The following is a 22,952-nucleotide window of genomic DNA, read 5'->3' as shown; positions in this document are numbered from 1 at the left end:
ATTAAGCGCTAGCTATTGAGAGATAGTTCATGTTCTGACAGGGAGAGAAAGAGAGATACAAGGATGGAGGAATCCGGGCCAACTATAAATAGCACCTAAGAGACGTAGGGAGAGGAAAGGCCACAGAGAGAGAGAGAGAGAGACAGAGAAAGAGACAGAGAGAGAGTGAACGACAGAGAGAAAGAGAAAGACAGAGAGAGAGATGTAGAGTACACATCACTGTTACTTAGTCTTGCACAACCAAAAAATCGTATTTTATTAAAACAACTGAATTCATACACAACAAATGCATGTGTAACATCCATGAACAGAAATAAACCCCAAGAGAACTACATGTACACTGTGATTCGCCAGCCACTTTGAACACGTCAATCCATTACATTTGCATGCTCTGAGAAAAGGTATCAGTACTGCAAAGAAGCAGTAGCATTTGCCCAGCCTGTCATCTTCAATGACATAGAACCGCCTTAGAAAACAAGTATGTGGGAAGAGCACAGTGTAGATCTAAAAACAACTAGATATGCTAGGAGTAAGTCTAAAAAGCAGACACACATTCCATACCAATACTTCTCTTGTATAGAGGTGAGTAACAGCATTACGGGTCACAGTACTGTGCTTACTTTGCTCTCTTAACATTCTAGAATACTGTGTTATCAGAATAAGAACATACAGTATTCTCCAAATACAATGTACATTATAAATACAGTAGTGATAATCAAATGCAAAAGTGATTACCACGTAACAGAATAATAACAACCATAGTAATAATAATTTCAGAATAATAATACTTTCAGAATAAAACTTCATACACCCTAATACAATATTCAAATCAGTAATCATGGTTCTTCCCAATAAACAATACATTCTCAACATCTCTGAATAACTTTATTTTCTTTTAAAAATGGCATTAACAGAAGAATAAGGACAAGCAGATTAGAGATATGTCGACAATTACGGTCCCAATTTTGCAATGGACAGCAGAAAGCGAGAAACAGAGAGAGGGGGCTTGGGGTAATAGAAACAAGTTGAGGAGAGGAAAATGCTACAATATATATTAGGCATAGATTTTTTTTCTCTCTCCTCAGAGACATTCATTTTCAGTGCCACCATCAGTATTTCTGCTCCACTGATTCCGGCTCAGGTCATTTCAGCTCATACTGTTCCACAACAGCCCCCTTGGCCCTCTAACATGGGGCAGCACACCTCAATACGTGATAGGCTAGATTAGAGACCAAATGTGTTTGGCGCAACCCATATTATCAGCTAAGGCAATTAGGGAAAAGCTGAGAGAATTGTAATAATGGCTCACAATGGCATGCACAACAGAGTTTTGTCTGTAGCATATACTATAAGTCCTTTGCCTACTACCGTTTTTACTCTGAGAAACTATTAACTAAGATAATACTCTTGTATTGCCGATTATAACCTTATTTAATATTTGCAAAACATTATTTGTAAAAGCAGCAATTTCTCAGATGTACACTTCACTAGCCCTATATATAATTACATACCCTTTTTAATCTTGTGTCCGTCCAAGCACTTTCCTTCAAATGTGTTGCTTTTTGTCTTAGTACTGCAATACTTTAGGTCTACGACATTAGGAAATGGGTCAACCACTCCAATCAGGCAAGCATTTTTTGTTTTTTATGTGTATATTTCTACAATTCTATCATTTTCTATTGAAGTGTATAAAAACCTAGTAGAAACCAATTCTAAGCCTACTGATATTAGCCTAGGTGTACAAAGTAACAATGTCAGTTTCTGTACTATGTCAATGCTGGGAAGTGCAAATCATCACACACATCATCAAATGTCATCTAGTTTCAAGGTTTGTAGGTTAATATGGGTACAATAAACTATTGATTTCAACTCAAACATAATGGTGACATGCTAATAAGCTATGAAAAATATATTATATAAATAAACAAATGAATAAATAATAAAGATAAATACATATAGAAATAAAGTGAACAAGTATTAAACAGTCTTATGCAACAAACAATTTGTCAACAACAAAGTCCATATCAGGTACAAAAAAAAGGCTGGACACTGACAGTACATCCTATGGTCTATCCCTCCATCAACACAACTTTAAATAGCGATGTCACTAATCTCAAAAGAAAAATCTCAATATCTATATTTATATCAATTATATTTATCATGACTTCATTTGTTTTCCATTTGATTGTGTGTAAAATGAATACTGATCATCTATATCCCTTCTTACCTACGTCTGTTTGGCAGTTTGTTATACTGTAATTTATACTATCCTTTAAACAAATATAAAAAATACTATCACTAGATGGCACGTTTCTGAAAATCATAATAAATCAAAAACTATAAATGACTACAAACACAATTCAATAAAAGTCTTTATATTAGAAGTAATTCAAAATAACCTCATCCAATACTAATTATATACGGCAATCATTTCAGTTATGATTTGTGATCTATTTGGCAGTTTTGTGATACAGTGTGAACTTTAACATGATTTGGTCTACCTAGGTTTGAGGGGACCATAAATTAATCAGTCATTCATAAATAATTCATAGTTAAAAGGGCAATTCCGCCACTTTTCAACCTCATATACATTATCTCCAGCACCATACCAGTGTCTACATTTGTGAAAATGCTGCGTTTCTATGATCTGTGGTAAAAAAAAAAAGAATAGTCGTAAAAAAAATGCTTCTCTGTGACATCACAAGCTAGGATTAAAAGTAAACTGCAATGAGTTTCTAGCCAGAGGGAGAGTATTTTCTTACTCCCCACGTCACTGCGAATCTCATAGTGTTCGAAAATCACATTTTCAATGTTTTAACTTTGATGATGTCATGCGCTGTTTTCACATATGTAGACACTGGTATTGTGCAGGAGATAATGAAAATTAGGTTGAAAAGTGGTGGAATTGCCATTGAATGCCTCTGTATATGTACTCTGTTTTCCCCCATAAGCGCAATGGAGCATTATTATATCTGAGTATAAATGGTTACAATGGTAAGTAATACTGGCCCATAATGGGCACCTATTTGTTTTGGCATTTGAATATTAGCTTTGATTGGTTCTCAGCCCGTTAGTAGTCAGTAGGTCAGGTCAGAACTGTATATAAAGTACACAGGGTGCATATATAAACATATATACCTCCAATATAACATACCAGTATCAGAGAGTGCATGTCAGTGCCCTTATTCTTCAATCTCCACCCAAAACTACACATCCCATGATACCACACTGCATTATGTATTATGGTTCCCAGTCGTCGTCATGGTGTTGGGAGGCGATGATGACTACCACGGTGAGGATGGTACACAGGACGATGGAGGCAATGCCCACCGCCAGGCTGATGAAGGAGAAATTACGCGCCTCGCGGGACGCTATCTCTGCCATCACCATGTCCCCCCTGGCCACCGCCGTACGCACCTGAGGGAGGGAGGGAGGGAGGGAGTGAGAGAGAATGTTTTTTTCCCCTCACAACTATGTTTTTTGGAATGCTTTGGCCATATTTGTAGAATGTATTTCATGCCAATAAACCACCTTTAACTGAATTTAGCTGAGAGAGCGAATGAGAGGTGTTGACAACAGCACATACCCACACAAAAAGCCACAAAACACAGTTTATCAGGCCTTAAATTAATCAACCATAATAATGGTTAAAGCTCCAAGTTTGCAGGCCTATCTACGCCTTGTTGTCAGCTTAGCTCAACTCAAACACATCAGAAGCAAGCCCAAAGCAAAAATCAATTTTAGCCTGTGTAAACAATGCTGCAATTACATAATGTAGACTGTTGTAGAGTGTTGTGCATAATGATCAGGCTAACCAACAAAACCAGCACATAAACAACAAACATAATACTGTAATACACAGAGATACAACAAAATACTCAATAAATAATTCCACTAAAACTGACTGGCTAGCTAACAAACATACTGTGCAGATATATCTACAAATGTTTTAGTTTCATACAATATTTTACCATATTTGATCAGTTTCTAGAAGGAAAGTTTGCCCTGACCCTGATGGTTGTCCTGTTATCCCGTTCTTGGGATGCCAATGTCCATTCTAGTGTTCTATATAATTCTGTGCTAGCCTAATACCAACCTGTACTGCCTTGAAGATGGCTATGATTCCTGTTGGCCAGAAGCAGCAGACGGTGGTGAGCACAGCGATTGGCAGGTAGTCGTGAGGCGGGCGCCGGGGCTCCATCAAGGCGATGCCATGGGGCATCTGCATGCCCATCTGGCCCTGGGGCATCCCCTGGTAGGGCTGCCCCTGAGAGAGACACAGACAGACAGGGGGGTCAGACAGACAGACAGACAGGGGGGTCAGACAAGACAGACAGACAGGGGGGTCAGACAAGACAGACAGATAGATTGGGGGGGGGACACACAAAGGTATCATATGACAGTGGTTCCCAGAAGTTTTTGTGACCTGGGCTGTATGTACTGTATCAAGCATTTCAGAGTAGGAGTGCTTATCTAGGATCAGGTCCCCCCTGTCCATGTAATCTTATTCATTGTGATCTAGTAGGCAAAACTGATCCAAAACCATCACTCCTACTGTGAGATGCTTGATCTCTTTATGGCCACTGACCTTGGAAAAGCCTTTTGGATTTTCCTGTACCCCTCAAAAGGAGCAACCAATGTTTTCTTTCCTCAGCCTTAATCTAAGAACCAGTGGAAATTGGCTGTGTGGGTGACTCATTTTCCATTCCATTAAGAAAGGGAATGCCTGCACTACATAATCTATCATTGTGCAGGAGTTAAGGACTGGGGAGCAGCATTATACCTTGTGCGGGCCTTTCCGTTCTTGTATATTTCTGCCCACCCAGCACTGGTTTTCTAAAGATTTGGATGAGCATATCACCCTTGTATGGTTTGCAATGCATTGACGTATTACATATCATGCATCAATGAAAAATGTCTTGTGTTCGAACGATTACTGCTATCGTAGTTGAAGACATTGACTCACCGACGCCAGGGGGTAGACAGGAACGTAGGCTGTGCAGGGCTGCAGTTGGAGAGGGTATCCTGGTTGAAAGTACCCCACAGGGGCATGTGGGACCCCCCCTCCCGGGCCCTGGGTCTGGACTGTGTAGCCCTGTGGGGCCCCTGGGTGTCCGTAGGAGCCATTGTGGAACTGGGTCTCCTGGTAGCCATCGGAACAAGGGGGCGGGGGTGGAGGGGGGTAGTTGGGCTGGGGGCCACAGCCGGGCTGAGGGGCCATGTTGGGGTGCTGCATGTTGGCGTGTTGCATGTTGTGGTGTTGATGGCCCATGTTAGGGTCCTGGGAGGGGAGGTATGGAGGGGGCTGCATTTGCTGCATGGGTTGGGACATGGCCTGGCGATTGGTGTCCTCCAGACCTGAGAGAGGAAGAGATAGAAAGTAATTAGAGAGAGAAAAAATAAAGAGATAGCGAGAGAAAGAGAAGATTAGGCAGAAATGTTATCTAACTAGCCATCACTCTGACATTTTGATCTCCGCTTCTGCAATACGAGCACTATAGATGTTTCCCCTACCGGTATGCAAAACACACAGACATGTATAGCGTGAGAACATTTTGAATGCATTTCACGCAGAGAGAAACAGCAATCCCCACGTTCACACAGTAGCCAAGTTGACTTTGTACAGTACAGGAATACACAGCATGCTGACTAGCCTATTCAGCAGTTGATGAGGCAGACAGACAGACATGGGGGGGAGAGGAGTTGTGCTTGGGGATACACACAGGCATTACATAACCCACTAATACTGTCACCACCGCCAGAGTAAGACCACTCAGAGAAAGAAGAAGAGGGATGGGATGCTGACACAGAAGGAGGGACACCTTTAAAAGGGCACATGGCACTCAACACGGACTGAATGAGAAAGATAAATCTGATTAATAGGATGAGATGGGAGAAGTTCACTATCAGATCCAAATGAATAATAAGCACAAATGTATACTTTCATTGTGTTTAAATTAATGGCCCATTCACAACTAAGCCATACTGTATACCAAATAGACCATCAAGTACTGTATACGCCCACATGCTACCCATTAGTCTAATGGTGAACACAAACCATCAAAGTGCATTTGGAAAGTATTCAGACCCCTTGACTTTATCCACATTTTGTTACGTTACAGCCTTATTCTAAAATTGATTAAATAGTTTTTTCCCCCCTCAATCTACACACAATACCCCATAATGACAAAGCAAAAATCTGGTTTTTATCAATGTCACGATCGTTGCGAGACGGGTCAGACCAAGGTGCAGCGTGGTATGCGAACATGTTTATTAAACTATATAAACAAACAAAACAAGAAACAACGTAGCGTGAAGTCCTCAGGCTATACACAAACAAGATCCCACAACCCAGGCAGGAAAACTGGCTGCCTAAGTATGCTCCCCAATCAGAGACAACGAGCGACAGCTGCCCCTGATTGGGAACCACACCCGGCCAAACATAGAAATACAAATACTAGAATGTCCACATAGAAATTCCCACACAAAATATTCACACCCTGACTCACCAACTAGTCAACTCTATGTCAGGGCGTGACAGTACCCCCCCCCCCAAAGGTGCGTACTCCGGCCGCACCAACCTGACTCATTAGGGGAGGGTCCGGGTGGGCTTTCAGCCTCGGAGGCGGATCCGGCTCCGGGCGTGACGACCTCTTGCTCTCTGCCTCCCCGTTGCGCCCCTGGTCTGGTCTGGACCTCGACGCGATGCTTCCCCTCTCCTTCCTCCCACGATGCACCAAGCCCTGTCTGGACCCTGGTGTGGGAGACCCCGAACCTGGAGAGGGGCTGACGTCTGGGCCTGGATCAGCAATCCCCCCACGATGCACCAAGCCCTGTCTGGACCCTGGTGTGGGAGACCCCGAACCTGGAAAGGGGCTGACGTCAGGGCCTGGATTTGCAATCCCCCCACGATGCACCAAGCCCTGTCTGGACCCTGGTGTGGGAGACCCCGAACCTGGAGAGGGGCTGACGTCTGGCACCGGAATGGAACCGCTGACCGGAGCTGAACCGGACCACGGTGGAGCGGACTGGGCACCAGTGGTGCGGACTGCTCTGGCTCCGGAGTGGAGCCGCTGACCGGAGCAGGACTGGACCCCGGTGGAGCGGACTGCTCTGGCTCCGGAGTGGAGCAACTGACCGGAGCTGGATCAGGCACCGGTGGAGCGGATTGCTCTGGCTCCGGAGTGGAGCAAACTTCCGGACCCGTATCCATCCCCATCTCTGGAGCAGGAACGGGCCGGGCCGGACTGGAGACACGCACCACAGGTCTGGTGCGCGGAGCAGGAACGGGCCGGGACGGGCCGGGACGGACTGGGAACACACACCACTGGCCTGGTGCGGGGAGCAGGAACGGGCCAGGCCGGACTGGGAACACGCACCACAGGTCTGGTGCGGGGAGCAGGTACGGGGTGTACCGGGCTGGCGACACGCACCACTGGTTTGGTGCGGGGAGCAGGTACGGGCCGTACTGGACTGGATACACGCACCACTGGCTTGGTGCGGGGAGCAGGTACGGGGCGTACCGGGCTGGCGACAGGCACCACTGGTTTGGTGCGAGGAGCAGGCACGGGCCGTGCCGGACTGGATACACGCACCACTGGCTTGGTGCGGGGAGCAGGTACGGGCCTAGTGGATTGTTACACGCACCACTGGTTTGGTGCGGGGCTTACCGGGCTGGTGAGGCGCACTGTAGAACCGGAGCAGGATATACTGGACTGTGGAGGCGTACTGGAGGTCTGGAGTGTACAGCTGGCCCAACCAGTCCTGGCTGGATGCCCACTCTCGCACGACACGTGCGGGGCGCTGGCACAGGACGCACTGGGCTGTGAACGCGCACTGGCGACACAGTGCGTGGGACTGGCGCAGGATATACTGGACCGTGAAGGCGCACTGGAGACCAGGAGCGTTGAGCCGGCACAACCCGTCCTGGCTGGATGCCCACTTTCGCATGACACGTGCGGGGCGCTGGCACAGGACGTACTGGGCTGTGCATGCGCACTGGCGACACAGTGCGTATCTCCGCATACTTAGGTTCCTCTATGAACACACGCTCCTTCTGTTGCCTGACCAGCTCCTCTCTCCTTGCCACCACTCCTTCCTTCTCCCTTTGAGCATCCTGTAGCGCCTCCCTCTGAACGGATAACTCCTGCTCCCTCTGAGCTAACAGCTCCCGTAACGTGGTGGCCTCCTCTCTCAGACTCTCGATCCACAGGTCTTGGAGGACCTCTAGAATAGCGGCCTCCTCCTCTCTAGTCAGCCCTTTCCCGGCTTCCTGCTGCCTCGTCGTCCACCCCGTGAGCCCCCCCCAAAACATTTTGGGGGGCTTCTTCTCGGGCTTCCTCTTCGGCCGGCACCGTTGATGTCGCCGTTGATCCTCTCCTGCCTGGGCTTCCTCCTTCGCCCAGGGTCCTTTACCTGCCAATATCTCCTCCCAAGTCCAAAATGACTTCCCCACCTGTGTCCAGGGTGTCTGCTGCTCCTGGGCACGCTGCTTGGTCCGTTTTTGGTGGGATCTTCTGTCACCATCGTTGAGAGACGGTTCAGACCAAGGTGCAGCGTGGTATGCAAACATGTTTATTAAACTATATAAACAAACAAAACAAGAAACAACGTAACGTGAAGTTCTCAGGCTATACACAAACAAGATCCCACAACCGAGGCAGGAAAACTGGCTGCCTAAGTATGATCCCCAATCAGAGACAACGAGCGACAGCTGCCTCTGATTGGGAACCACACCCGGCCAAACATAGAAATACAAATACTAGAATGTCCACATAGAAATTCCCACACAAAATATTCACACCCTGACTCACCAACTCTATGTCAGGGCTTGACAATCAATTTTAGCAAATTTATAAAAAACAAAAAGCTGAAATACATTTACATAGGTATTCAGACGCTTTCCTCAGTACTTTGTTGAAGCACCTTTGGCAGGGATTACAGCCTCGAGTCTTCTTGGGTATGACGCTACAAGCTTGGCACACCTGTATTTGGGGAGTTTCTCCCATTCTTCTCTGCAGATCCTCTCAAGCTCTGTCAGGTTGGATGGGGAGCGTCGTTGCACAGCTATTTTCAGGTGTCTCCATAGATGTTCGATCGGGTTCAAGTCGGGGCTCTGGCTGGGCCACTCAAGGACATTCAGAGACTTGTCCCCAAGACACTCCTGCGTTGTCTTGGCTGTGTGCTTAGGGTCGTTGTCCTGTTAGAAGGTGAACCTTCACCCCAGTCTGAGGTCCTGAGTGCTCTGGAGCAGGTTTTCATCAAGGATCTCTGTACTTTGCCGTTCATCTTTCCCTCAATACTGACTAGTCTCCCAGTCCCTGCCGCTGAAAAACATCCCCACAGCATAATGCTGCCACCACCATGCTTCACCATAGGGATGATGAGAGGTTTCCTCCAGACGTAACGCTTGGCATTCAATCTTGGTTTCATCAGACCAGAGAATCTTGTTTCTCATGGACTGAGAGTCCTTTAGGTGCCTTTTGGCAAACTCCAAGCGGGCTGTCATGTGCCTTTTACTTAGGAGTGGCTTCCGTCTGCCCACTCTACCATAAAGGCTTGATTGGTGGAGTGCTGCAGAGATGGTTGTCCTTCTGGAAGTTTCTTCCATCTCCACAGAGGAACTCTAGAGCTCTGTCAGTGACCATCGGGTTCTTGGTCACCTCCCTGACAAAGGCCCTTCTCCCCCAATTGCTCAGTTTGGCCGGGAGGCCAGCTCTAGGAAGAGTCTTGGTGGTTCCAAACTTCTTCCATTTAAGAATGATGAAGGCCACTGTGTTCTTGGGGACCTTCAATGCTGCAGAAATGTTTTGGTACCCTTCCCCAGATCTGTGCCTCGACACAATCCTGTCTCGGAGCTCTATGAACAATTCCTTCGACTTCATGGCTTGGTTTTTGCTCTGACATGCACTGTCAACTGCGGGACCTTATATAGACAGGTGTTTGCCTTTCCAAATCATGTCCAATCAATTGAATTTACAACAGGTGGAGTCCAATCAAGTTGTAGAAACATCTCAAGGATGATAAATGGAAACAGGATGCACCTGAGCTCAATTTCGAGTCTCATAGCAAAGGGTCTGAATACTTATGTAAATAAGTTATTTCTGTTTTGAATTTTGTACAATTTGCTAGAATTTCTAAAAACCTGTTTTCGCTTTGTCATTATGGGGTATTGTGTGTAGATTGATGAGGATTTATTTAATTTAATCAATTTTAGAATAAGGCTGTAACGTAATAAAATGTGGAAAAAGTCAAGGGTTCTGAATACTTTCCGAATGCACTGTATAATGTTTGATCATTCCAAATGTCTTATGTTGTACACTGAACAAAAATATAAACACAACATGTAAAGTGTTGGTCCCATGTTTCATGAGCTGAAATAAAAGATCCCAGAAATGTTCCATATGCATAAAAAGCTTATTTCTCTCAAATGTTGTGCACAAATTTGTTTACATCCTTGTTAGTGAGAATGTATCCTTTGCCAAGATAATCAATCCACCTGACTGGTGTGGCATATCAAGAAGTTCATTAAACAGCATGATCATTACACAAGTGCACCTTGTGCTTTGGAAAATAAAAGGTCACTCTAAAATGTGCAGTTTTGTCACACAACACAATCCCACAGTCTCAAGTTTTGAGAGAGCATGCAATTGGCATGTTGACTGCAGGAATGTCCACCAGAGCTGTTGCTCCATAAGCCGCCTCCAAAGTCATATTAGAGAATTTGGTATAATGTCCAACCAGCCTCACAACCGCAGACCACGGGTAACCACGACAGCCCAGGACCTCCACATCTGGCTTAATCACCTGCGGGATCGTTTGAGACCAGCCACCCAGACAGCTGATGAAACTGTGGGTTTGCAAAAACTGTGGATTTGCACAACCAAATAATTTCATCTGGTCGTCCTCACCAGGGTCTTGACCTGACTGCAGTTCGGCATCGTAACCGACTTCAGTGGGCAAATGCTCACTGGCATGCTGGAGAAGTATGTTCTTCATGGATGAATCCTGGTTTCAACTTTACCGGGCAGATGGCAGACTGCCGATGTCAACGTTGTGAACAGAGTGCCCCTTCGTGGCGGTGGGGTTACTATATGGGCAGGCATAAGCTACGACAACGAACACAATTGCATTTTGAATGCACAAGGATACCATGACGAGATCCTGAGGCCCATTGTCGTGCTATTCATCTGCTGCCATCACCTCATGTTTCAGCATGATAATGCACTGCCCCATGTTGCAAGGATCTGTATACAATGTCTGGAAGCTGGCCTACATACTCGCCAGACATGTCACCCATTGAGCATGTTTGGGATGCTCTGGATTGACGTGTACGACAGCGTGTTCAGGTTCCCACCAATATCCAGCTACTTCGCACAGCCATTGAAGAGGAGTGGGACAACATTTCTACAGGTCACAATCAACAGCCTGATCAACTTTATGTGAAGGAGATGTGTCGCGCTGTATGAGGCAAATGGTGGTCACAACAGATACTCACTGGTTATCTGATCCATGCCCCTACCTTTTTTTAAAGGTATCTGTGACCAACATATGCATATCTGTATTCCCAGTCATGTGAAATCCATAGATTAGGGCCTAATTCATTTATTTCAATTGGGTATGTCTATAATTAAGATCGTCTGATTCCTCTGAGAGGGGGAACAGGCCTTTCTATATCTGTTGCCATCTCTCCAGTGAAAAATACCTTTTATCTGGCATGTCTTATCATCCATATTGGATTACAGTATTCTGTCTATTCTGATAAATAAAACAAAACCTCAGACATGTTTGTGTCCAACACGTGATGAGGCCTATACACTTCATTCATTGAGGTGATGTGAGCATGCCATGAACATGCACTGTAGGCCTCTCTATACAGGACTTTTCCAACCTAAACCTGTTTTGTGCTATAGGCTTTCATTCAGAATGAGGGAGGCATCTCACTCAGTAGCATGGCGCTTACCTTGGTAACCTCCTAGGATACAGTGAATCCATGGAAGTTAAAGGGAGAAATTAAGCAAATTATTGTGCTGCATTTTTTATGTGACCATCACGCACGCGCACACACACCCTGTACACACGCACATCCGTCCGCACGCAGGGAAACAACAACACGCACGCACGCGCTCAAAACCTTACTTCATTGTAGTAATTTAAATAAATGTGCATGCATAGGTGATGAACTAGAGAGTAGCCTATTGGGAATAAAAACAGTGGACTACAGATGCAGCGCATGCAGAGAAATAGGACGAGTTTGTCGTTGATGTTGACATGGGGAGCTGAAAATGTAGATGGAAACAGAGATATCGTGCGTCACCATGTAGCCAATTGTTACTGTAATACACCTCCAAAAGAACCAAAACACCCTACGGCCAAACAATTATCCGACATGTACACATTTATCACAATGCAACGGAGAGAATAGACAGCGGAGGGGAAGAATTGGCTCAATTATCAATTACAGTGGTGATATAAAAGACGCAACAGAACCAGAGAAAAAAAGCTTACCGTGTTTTCCCGACATTTAGTGCAGTCAGAATAAAACTCCCCTCCGAACAATTTAATGTAAATATTCTTATTTCTCCAATATGACTTTTGGTAAATCCTCTCAGGGAAATTTGAAATTATGGAGACTTCAATTTCCAGCTATTTATTTTGTATCTCCACATCCGTGGCCTATAATAACGGTATCACAGGATAACTTTATATGATAAAGGCCAGTTGGAATATCCGATTATAATGACCAATTGGGAAAGAAATGTCAAGTTTATTCACACTCTCTCTGTAGCTGGTACATCCACCGTAATAGCGGAAAGTGGGTTTCTCCAATGCATCTCCAGTTACATTGAATTAATCAGACACACAGCTATCGTAGTCTTAAAGAGACAGTCGAGACTGGGAAATACATATGCCACTGAGCTTGAAAACACGAAACAAACCTATTGAAGAGGCGACCCGATATTGGATTTGAATACTTCGTAGACTACGCTGACAACATTTCACTCTTTATTCCTGTGGATGCTGGACGAAGTTTTGAGAATCATCTTGCTGTCATACATGCAACGGTTTGCTGGACATAGGCATGACTCTAGAACTGATGGTGACTTTGATCAGGGTTAGATAGTTGACTGTAAATTACATGAACATTATTATGTTTTACTGTATTTTATAGAATAGGATATGTACAGATTTTTGTTCCTACAGTATTCAGCAAGAGCAGTACTTAACAGTGTCATCATTTAAACCAATGTTAGACTCAGGCATACAGGCACTTAGACATCATCATACAAGACCTTGGGGGACAATAGATGGAAAAAGCACTAAATTGGTACAGCCTACAGTGGATTTTATTACTGTACAAACCATTTCATTCATATCCATCATTCCTACTTTGGTCTGATTTGTTTAAGCGCATTCCCTTTCCATGTCCAGGAATTTCATCAGGACTCATGTAAACAATAGTATGGCCATTCATACTCACCCCCCCACACATACACGCCCTCACTTTCATCCCACACGCACACTGACTGATCCCTTCCTCACACACTCACCCTCTCTTCCACCATGCACACACACACTGATCAAGCTTGGGACTTGGCTCAGGCACCTTGGCACTCTCTCACCTACAACACAGTATCGACATCCTCTCTCTCTTTCTCTCCACGCCCTTCTTTCTTCCCTCCCTCCGTTGCCACACTTTCACCTACTATACAAACACTATCTACACCCCTCCTCTCTCTCTCCCTATCTCAGTGTGTGTAGAGCGAGGCGGTGAACACGATGTCTCTGCGGATGGCCAGGGAGGCCTTCTCCATCTTGCTGCCCAGGACCGAGTCTCCTACGATGCGGGCCGCCTGGCGCACCTCCTTCAGCACCTCGTCTAGTCTCTGGATGCAGCGCACCACCGTGCCCTCCTGGACGTCTGTTAACTGGGCAATCTCTGCAAATGGCTGGGACAGGAAATAGGAAGGGACACCAGTTTGTATAGACACAGTTAGTTCAGTACAGGACTGCTGCCTTCTTGGTCTCCCCTGAAAAAGAGTGTGTCTCAATGAGACTTTCCTGGTTAAATAAAAGGTTAAATAAAATAAAGTAGAGGCTAGGACAGGAAGTAGGGATACCAGTTAGTTTAAACTTTAGATACAGTATAGCAGGGTTCCCCAAACTTTTTTGGCTGGTGACCCCATTTTGATATTGAAAAAAATCCCTGACCCCACCATGTAAAAAGAGTGATGTAATCAACGGCCAATGTTTTTTGAATGGGGCTATGACAGCCTATTACAAATCAGTCTGACAGTACTTCTGACAGTATTTATTTCTGAAGGAAGTATGGTTTGAAGTGACTGAAATGCATCAGAAACTTATTAGGAAGTTCAGAAGATCATCAGGCAATAATTTCGCATGATCTTCTATGTAGAAAATAACAAGATTGATGTTCTTTTTCCCCCCAGTCTGATTTAGTGCTTGATCTTGTCCACTCTCTTCTAATGAGGCTTGTGGGCATTGTAGAGGGAAACAGAATACACATTCCTGAGAGTCTTATCTTTCAGTGATAGGGTAATAATATTTTGTAGCTTAAACCGTTCATTTGCAGGAAGAAACAGAATCCGCTCTGTTTATTACAAGCGCATCTAGTGGCTACCGAAGGTTACTGACGTAATTCCGGGTCTATGAACCAAGCCTGATTTTTTTATGTTTTATTTCAGAGTTTCTCTCGCGACCCCATTTTCAAATCAGGCAACCCCACACGTGGTTGCGACCCCCAGTTTCGGAAAAGCTGCAGTATAATTTAGTACAGTGCTTTCATAACTTTGAGGGGCCAGTTTCCAGGACAAAGATTAAGCCTAGTTCTGGAGTACAAAGCAATTGAACATGAAAATAAACATTTTTGGTCCAGGACTAGGCTTATTCTTTGTCCGGGAACCCGTTCATGAGTGTCTTGATTGAAATGAGGTCAATCAAGAAGAGTCCAGCATTACAGAGTTAGCTTACGCCACTCACCATGCCTCTGGCCCAGCAGTAGACCACCTCGGTCAGGCCAAACTTGAACTGGCCCACAAATTCTTCTACTGTCTGGGTTATCCCACAGTCCCTCTGCAGCTCCCCAATACGCTGGGCTACCGCCAGCACTCTCTCAATACCCTGTGGGAGAGAGGGAGGGAGGGATGGGGCGAAATAAGAAAGTAATGGACAGGGGACACAGACAGAGTGGGGTAATGTAAGGAGAATGGCAAAGAGAAAGCGAGAGAGCGAGAGAGAGGGGAGGAGAGGGAAAGAGAGGAGAGAGAGACAGAGAAATTAGGTGGTAGTAATAAAAGGGGGATGGAAAAAGTGGGGTAATACAAGAACAGAGAAGAGTTGAGGTTGAGATTGAGAAAGAGAGAGGGAGAAAGAGAGCAAGGACAGAGACAGAGACAAATACAGACACACAGATTAGTCATACAAGGAGCACTTAAACACATAACATTTTCCAATCAAATCTGCCCTACTTTGCCCACTCCACTCCAACCTCCTCTCTGTTAAAGGGATGTTCCAGTACTTTTGTATACTTTTTAGCCAGTAGTTCGGAAAGTAGCGCTCACGAGCCAAAAGTGGTCCCCGGAAATTGCACTGTCATATATGTGTAGATAAGAGCACGTCATTGCTCTCTTCTCTCTCTGCTGTGTGACCATCTTGCTAGCTGTCACTCATATAGCGAGGGTCTGAAGCTCATTGGTTGAACTCGAATTGCTTGGGGGCTGGCCCACGTGGGGGAAAATGTAGGGAAATTGGCACAGCACAGCTTCCAGAAAATCTAGGGATTCCGTGGTTAATTGAGGTAAGACAGTAATTCTGCTCATAGATTATGCATGTATGAACTACACATTGACACATCCAGCTCAAAGCGGGAGTTTAAAAAAAATACTTAGTAGTCGCCAAAGTTCCGGAGCATGTCCTAAAGTGTTATGCTGCATGTCATCAGAAATCCTCCTCAGAGCCCTGTCACCGGTGTTGGGTGAATGTGTTCCCTGTCAGTGTTCACTGTTCAGTGCTGCTCGCCCCTGGGATGGCATCCCTATAAACCACTCCAGACAAGGCTCTCGCCTTGGTCATCACTAATTCAGCCCTCTTTAGAGCACTTCTATGTAGCGGGGCTGCTTGACAACACACACTGACATGGCTGTGTGTGTGTTCAGGAGAGTGTGTGTCAGATGTGGTGCCCTTGCTGCGGGGTAAAGCAGCCGTGTGTGTCTAGCCTGAGCTCATGCCACTGTGTGTGTGTGTGTGTGTGTGTGTGTGTGTGTGTGTGTGTGTGTGTGTGTGTATGTGACCAGTAGAGCGGACAGGCTTGCACAACTACAGCCCAGAAGACAACATATCCATCCATGTACATTAAAGATGACACATTGAAATATATAGTTAGAAGAACAAATGTATGTACAGTGAGGGAAAAAAGTATTTGATCCCCTGCTGATTTTGTACGTTTGCCCACTGACAAAGACATGATCAGTCTATAATTTTAATGGTAGGTTTATTTGAACAGTGAGAGACAGAATAACAACAAAAACATCCAGAAAAACGCATGTAAAAAATGTTATAAATTGATTTGCATTTTAATGAGGGAAATAAGTATTTGACCCCTATGCAAAACATGACTTAGTACTTGGTGGCAAAACCCTTGTTGGCAATCACAGAGGTCAGATGTTTCTTGTAGTTGGCCACCAGGGTTGCACACATCTCAGGAGGGATTTTGTCCCACTCCTCTTTGCAGATCTTCTCCAAGTCATTAAGGTTTCGAGGCTGACATTTGGCAACTCGAACCTTCAGCTCCCTACACAGATTTTCTATGGGATTAAGGTCTGGAGACTGGCTAGGCCACTCCAGGACCTTAATGTGCTTCTTCTTGAGCCACTCCTTTGTTGCCTTGGCTGTGTGTTTTGGGTCATTGTCATGCTGGAATACCCATCCACGACCCATTTTCAATGCCCTGGCTGAGGGAAGGAGGTTCTCACCCAAGATTTGACGGTACATGGCCCCGTCCATCGTCCCTTTGATGCGGTGAAGTTGTCCTGTCCCCTTAGCAGAAAAACACCCCCAAAGCATAATGTTTCCACCTCCATGTTTGACGGTGGGGATGGTGTTCTTGGGGTCATAGGCAGCATTCCTCCTCCTCCAAACACAGCGAGTTGAGTTGATGCCAAAGAGCTCGATTTCGTCTCATCTGACCACAACACTTTCACCCAGTTCTCCTCTGAATCATTCAGATGTTCATTGGCAAACTTCAGACGGGCCTGTATATGTGCTTTCTTGAGCAGGGGGACCTTGCGGGCGCTGCAGGATTTCAGTCCTTCACGGCGTAGTGTGTTACCAATTGTTTTCTTGGTGACTATGGTCCCAGATGCCTTGAGATCATTGACAAGATCCTCCCGTGTAGTTCTGGGCTGATTCCTCACCGTTCTCATGATCATTGCAACTCCACGAGGTGAGATCTTGCATGGAGCCCCAGGCCGAGGGAGATTGACAGTTATTTTGTGTTTCTTCCATTTTCGAATAATCGCACCAACTGTTGTCACCTTCTCCCCAAGCTGCTTGGCGATGGTCTTGTAGCCCATTCCAGCCTTGTGTAGGTCTACAATCTTGTCCCTGACATTCTTGGAGAGCTCTTTGGTCTTGGCCATGATGGAGAGTTTGGAATCTGATTGACTGATTGCTTCTGTGGACAGATGTATTTTATACAGGTAACAAGCTGAGATTAGGAGCACTCCCTTTAAGAGTGTGCTCCTAATCTCAGCTCGTTACCTGTATAAAAGACACCTGGGAGCCAGAAATCTTTCTGATTGAGAGGGGGTCAAATACTTATTTCCCTCATTAAAATGCAAATCAATTTATAACATTTTTGACATGCGTTTTTCTGTATTTTTTGTTGTTATTCTGTCTCTCACTGTTCAAATAAACCTACCATTAAAATTATAGACTGATAATTTCTTTGTCAGTGGGCAAACGTACAAAATCAGCAGGGGATCAAATACTTTTTTTCCCTCACTGTAATGTATATGTCACAAATCCTGTCTATATCCAATGACCCATTGAGGTCGTTGCACAACCTTCACAACTATTACACATAGGGGACAGACACGAAAACACAAAAGTGTAACCTCAACTCTTCCCTAGTAGACATCAACGAAGCACATTCTACCACCCCAGCACACACACAGGGAGAATCTCAATTGCATTTCATTAAATTCCTTATATCCTCTCCCCTCGCCTTCTCCTTAAAACCCATTGGATGAGAAGGTCAGAGGGGAGGGACCTCTGACCTTCTCATCCAATGGGTTTTGAGAAGGAGGCGAGAAGAGGGGACCCAAGGAATCAAGGAAATGCAATTGAGATTCTCACACGCTCTCATCCCCACCCCTTTCTCCCAACCCTCCCACCCGCCCCCAGTCCCCCATACCTCCTGCAGTGTGTTGGTGATGTGGGGCTCCACCTGCGTCTTCTGTTGAAAGACCAGACAGGACAGTAGGGCGGCGCTCTCCTCAGGGGCCAGGGTGCTCAGGGCGTTCTCAAACAGTAGCTCTGTGAGAAGCAGCTCATGGCTACTGATCTGGCAGGCCACCCTGCCCTTCAGCTGCACCGCACCACTACTGTCCACGTACTGCAGGGACTGGAGCACCTGAGGATGGGAGGTAATGCCTTTATTACACTGGTGTTACATATTGATGGTTCGTTCGCAAACTAAAGGCTCTTTTTAAACATATTTTTGGTGAACGTTGTGTGATGTCACGAGAGGCTACACAGCTTTCAGCGGGATTGCTCAAGTAGTGCAAGGAGACCAGGTTCAACCAAAACAAGGATTTTATTAAAGGTCTTGGGAAACTAACGAAAGTATAACACAATTCTGTTCTCTGGTGGCTCTTTAAGGGTTAACAGTTCAGGGATGTCTCTTCCACATCCAAAATCATAACTCTCCCTCGCTCAAATAACTTTTCCCCAGTCTTACTGTATTCCACGTTGCAGCTAGTGGCCAACCCAGCAAAACGTCCTTCCAAATGTCCCACACGTATTTCCACAGGTGCATATATCCAAAGGTGAGTATTTCCCAAAGGTAAGTATCTCCAAATCCTTATATTCCTCATGGAAGTGGACGTGCAGCACTCTTGTCCTCCAGAGAGCCCAGCCTGGAGACTGTGTCTCTTCCCTTCCCAAACCTTCAGCTCATCAGCTCCTCATTTGTTTCAGCTGCGTGGGAAGATTGGCCATAGAGGGGTGGAGTTCCCGACCATACCAGCAGATGGAGCCATAGCTGTCTGGGTTTGCAGCCACCTCAGGGGGATGTAACATCCCTCCAGGACACAGCCTCTCGTGACATCACACATCCCCCTCCTCGGGACCGACGTCCTCGTCGGGGTAAAGGCAGCGAAGAAGGCATCACGCCGGGAGAGGGCGTCCGCATTGCCGTGGTGCTTGCCAGCCTGCTCTCTCTTCAACTCCTCCACCTCTAGGACCAGGGACTCAGCCTCCTGTTGTCTCTCCTTGAGTTTCTTACTGAACGCATCAGCCTTGGTTTTAGCAGAGTTTAGCTTCTGTTGAGCAGCTTTCAGTTCCTTCTCTCTCTCTGCCTCCGCATTCTTCATCTTGTTCTCCAACACCTTGTACTTCTCCTCTGCCTTCTTCTGGACCTCCTTACTACTGCGCAGGGTCTCCTCACACTCCTCGATGGTCCTGCGCAGCCTCTCCAGCTCCTCCTGTTGCTTATGGAAGGAGCTCTGTTGGAGTTTAGCCTGGAGGATATCTAACTCTTCTGTCTTCATGTCTAACTGTTGCTTTAACAAACGATACCTCTCAGCGGTCCCCTTCAGACCAGACAGTTCTTTGTCCAGATTCTGTAGCTCCGTCTCTGTGTCGGTCTGGGCACCTGCCATCCCTATCAGAGCCCGGGCGGGAGTGAGTAACTCGGAGGATTGCACCGGAGCCTTCCCAGGATGAGTCTTGCCTCTCCGTTTCCGAGGTACTCGGGTTATCCTCTCCTGAGACTCTCTCCAGAGTGGGTAAAAGGCTGGGCAGTCTCGTCCAATTAGGACAGGGACGGGGAGGGAATCAACCACCCCGCCGTCGTGTGTATGGTTCCCCGTGTGCTGGTCATTGTAAGTTCAGTAATGGGGTATTCTCTGGTGTCCCCATGGACACAGGAAACTGGGAGGACTTTCCCCGGGGTCAGACACGTTGGGCCCACCAAATCCCTTACGCACCAGGGTGGCCCGGCTACCAGAATCCAGTAAGGCCTCCACATCATGGTGATTCACAGTTACCGGGCAGGTGGGGGGGTCGATCTGGGCCGCCATCTACGACTCCCAAGAGCGAGGCAAAACGGTGTGTGGGTGCTGAGCTGGAGGACTCCGCAGTGGGCATAGGTTCATCGGCTGGTTTCCCACACTGCCAGGAGATATGTCCCATCTCCCCCACAACGGTAACACTGTCGAGTTTCCCCCTCCTGGTGTACTCTTCTTGGACCCGCCTGGTTTCTGGCTCCCCCTGGAGCCGGGATAAGTCCTGACGTGGCTGGGTTCGAGACCTTGGGGTCCTTTGGACGGGTTCTTCCCATTTGTGGTGGGGCCGCACTCCTGGGGTCTTTTCGGGAAGCATTCAGCATCTCCGCTGTGGCCTGGTACTTTTCCACAGCTTCCACGGTCAGATCAGCCGTGGTCAAGGCCTGTTGACTGATGAACCGTTTTGCCTCATAAGGCAGGGGCGCGTAGGTAACGATCCACCACAACGGCCTCCACCACCGCCGCTGCTGTATTCCTCTGCGGATCCAGCCATTTCCTTGCGATTCGGACAAGTTCATGCATCTGCGCCCGAGGAGGTTGGTCTGGTTGGAAGGTCCAACTGTGAAAGCGCTGGGCCATACCAAACTTTGTGAGTCCATATCTGCTGAGGATCTCAGACTTCAGGGCATCATAGTCAGTAACCTGGTCAGGGCCCAGGTCCCGGACAGCATTCAGCGCTTCCCCGGTTAGAAAGGGGGCTAACAGACCAACCCACTGTTGCTTGGGCCAGGCTTCCCTAGTGGCCGTGGCCTCAAATGCATGCAGGTATGCCTCAATGTCATCGGTAGCTCCCATCTTAGATATAAAGTCACTTGCCTTTATTGGGCGGGTATTTTGGACCACCCTCTGTCTCTGCAACTGCAATTCCTCTGCCTTCAGAAGGTTGGCTTTCTTTTGCTCCTCCAAGAGAGCCACGTTTGCTTGCATCTGGGCTTGCTGGCCAGCAACAAGGGCTTTCAATATGTCCTCCATTTCAGTCGGCGGGGAGCCTACGGCCAACTTGGAAAACTGGGTGATCAAACCTTCGGTATCCCCCCTCTGACATGCACTATTAACGCTTGAGCGTGCCCGTATTCTCCACCATCTGTGATGTCACGAGAGGCTACACAGCTTTCAGCGGGATTGCTCAAGTAGTGCAAGGAGACCAGGTTCAACCAAAACAAGGATTTTATTAAAGGTCTTGGGAAACTAACGAAAGTATAACACAATTCTGTTCTCTGGTGGCTCTTTAAGGGTTAACAGTTCAGGGATGTCTCTTCCACATCCAAAATCATAACTCTCCCTCGCTCAAATAACTTTTCCCCAGTCTTACTGTATTCCACGTTGCAGCTAGTGGCCAACCCAGCAAAACGTCCTTCCAAATGTCCCACACGTATTTCCACAGGTGCATATATCCAAAGGTGAGTATTTCCCAAAGGTAAGTATCTCCAAATCCTTATATTCCTCATGGAAGTGGACGTGCAGCACTCTTGTCCTCCAGAGAGCCCAGCCTGGAGACTGTGTCTCTTCCCTTCCCAAACCTTCAGCTCATCAGCTCCTCATTTGTTTCAGCTGCGTGGGAAGATTGGCCATAGAGGGGTGGAGTTCCCGACCATACCAGCAGATGGAGCCATAGCTGTCTGGGTTTGCAGCCACCTCAGGGGGATGTAACATCCCTCCAGGACACAGCCTCTCGTGACATCACAGTTGATAAAGTTGTTCATTTGGCTCCCTGATTTGCATCCTGCTACTTCCGCTTTTTGAGCTCCAGACAACAATTATATGCAGATAAGTTATAAAACATCTCTGAAGACCAGTGGCGGTCGGTACCGTTTAAGATGAGGACAATCATTTTATTTTGGAGCATGGCCTTATTTCTATTACAGCATATTGGATGACTGTCATTCATATTCCATTCACCCAGCTCAATGTAACATTGATAGGTTTAGGCTACTTCATTTACATTTACTTCATTTAGCAGACGCTCTTATCCAGAGTGACTTACAAATTGGTGCATTCAACTTATGATAGCCAGTGGGACAACCCCCCCCCCTTTTTTTTCTTCTTTTATTTTTTTAATGGGGGGTGGGGGAAGAAGGATTACTTCATGATACTCTAATTTTCCCTATACCCATTATGATGTTGCTACAACCTAGCTTATGAATGAAAGTTTACAACGTAGGTGCACAGGTGCTGAGGAACACTCTTGCCTGCATCTAGGTGATGTATGGTGTAATCATGATCCAACAGTTGCAAACAACAGTTTCTATTGGACAAATTCAGGTATGCTCATGTTCAAACCTTCATATCATAACTGCTACACACAGCCTACAGTCACAATATTAGCTAACGTCATAGTCAACATAGATACTAGAACTAACGTGTTAGTAAACCCTCTACAATCATGCAGTACAGTGTACAGTTGGCAAGCAGTTTAGCAGTACACCGGCGGGCCCCGGTGGCAATAAATTAATCAAACCAAAAGCCTACCTTGACTTGGATAGCCATAGCCAGCTAGCTAACATCGCATCCCTCTGTTTGAGCTTGGTGTTTGAGTAGGCTAAACTAGCTAGCTGCATTTGTGAAAGTGAAAAAAATATGCAGCGAAATATAGCTACAGTGGGGGAAAAAAGTATTTAGTCAGCCACCAATTGTGCAAGTTCTCCC

General features: G+C 46.3%; 2 protein-coding genes across 3 annotated transcripts in view; both read right to left on the bottom strand.

The window, feature by feature from the left end:
- Positions 1 to 226: 226 nt before the first annotated feature.
- LOC121572480 (proline-rich transmembrane protein 1) lies at positions 227 to 13,232 on the bottom strand. Of its 2 annotated transcripts, XM_045221878.1 has the most exons (5): positions 12,508 to 13,232; positions 11,963 to 11,974; positions 4,967 to 5,358; positions 4,097 to 4,267; positions 227 to 3,417 (listed from the first exon to the last, which is right to left on the bottom strand). In XM_045221878.1, the coding sequence occupies exons 1-5, from the start codon at positions 12,521 to 12,523 to the stop codon at positions 3,241 to 3,243; spliced, it is 768 nt and encodes a 255-aa protein (XP_045077813.1). In that variant the 5' UTR covers positions 12,524 to 13,232; the 3' UTR covers positions 227 to 3,240. The 2 variants fall into 2 exon arrangements, with proteins under 2 accessions (XP_045077813.1, XP_041740483.2); XM_041884549.2 differs by lacking the exon at positions 11,963 to 11,974.
- Positions 13,233 to 13,324: 92 nt separating this feature from the next.
- The window catches only part of skiv2l (SKI2 homolog, superkiller viralicidic activity 2-like), a 37,566-nt gene continuing 27,938 nt past the window's right edge, over positions 13,325 to 22,952 (bottom strand). The window contains exons 27-29 of the mRNA XM_041882935.2: positions 18,434 to 18,652; positions 15,001 to 15,141; positions 13,325 to 13,949 (exon numbers count right to left, since the gene is read on the bottom strand). Coding sequence (XP_041738869.2) covers positions 13,749 to 13,949; positions 15,001 to 15,141; positions 18,434 to 18,652 — 561 coding nt within the window. The 3' untranslated portion in view covers positions 13,325 to 13,748. The remainder of the gene's footprint in view (positions 13,950 to 15,000; positions 15,142 to 18,433; positions 18,653 to 22,952) is intronic.

Source organism: Coregonus clupeaformis, chromosome 8, assembly GCF_020615455.1.
Source record: "Coregonus clupeaformis isolate EN_2021a chromosome 8, ASM2061545v1, whole genome shotgun sequence".
Lineage (NCBI taxonomy): Eukaryota > Metazoa > Chordata > Actinopteri > Salmoniformes > Salmonidae > Coregonus > Coregonus clupeaformis.
The sequence above is the reverse complement of the archived record's forward strand: the minus strand, read 5'-3'. Positions and strand labels throughout refer to the sequence as shown.

Coding starts and splice junctions, on each gene's coding strand:
- LOC121572480 (XM_045221878.1), bottom strand. Junction 4,268..4,966: donor CTGTCTACCCCCTGGCGTCG/GTGAGTCAATGT, acceptor TGTCTCTCTCAG/GGGCAGCCCTACCAGGGGAT. Junction 3,418..4,096: donor CCATCTTCAAGGCAGTACAG/GTTGGTATTAGG, acceptor TCCCTCCCTCAG/GTGCGTACGGCGGTGGCCAG.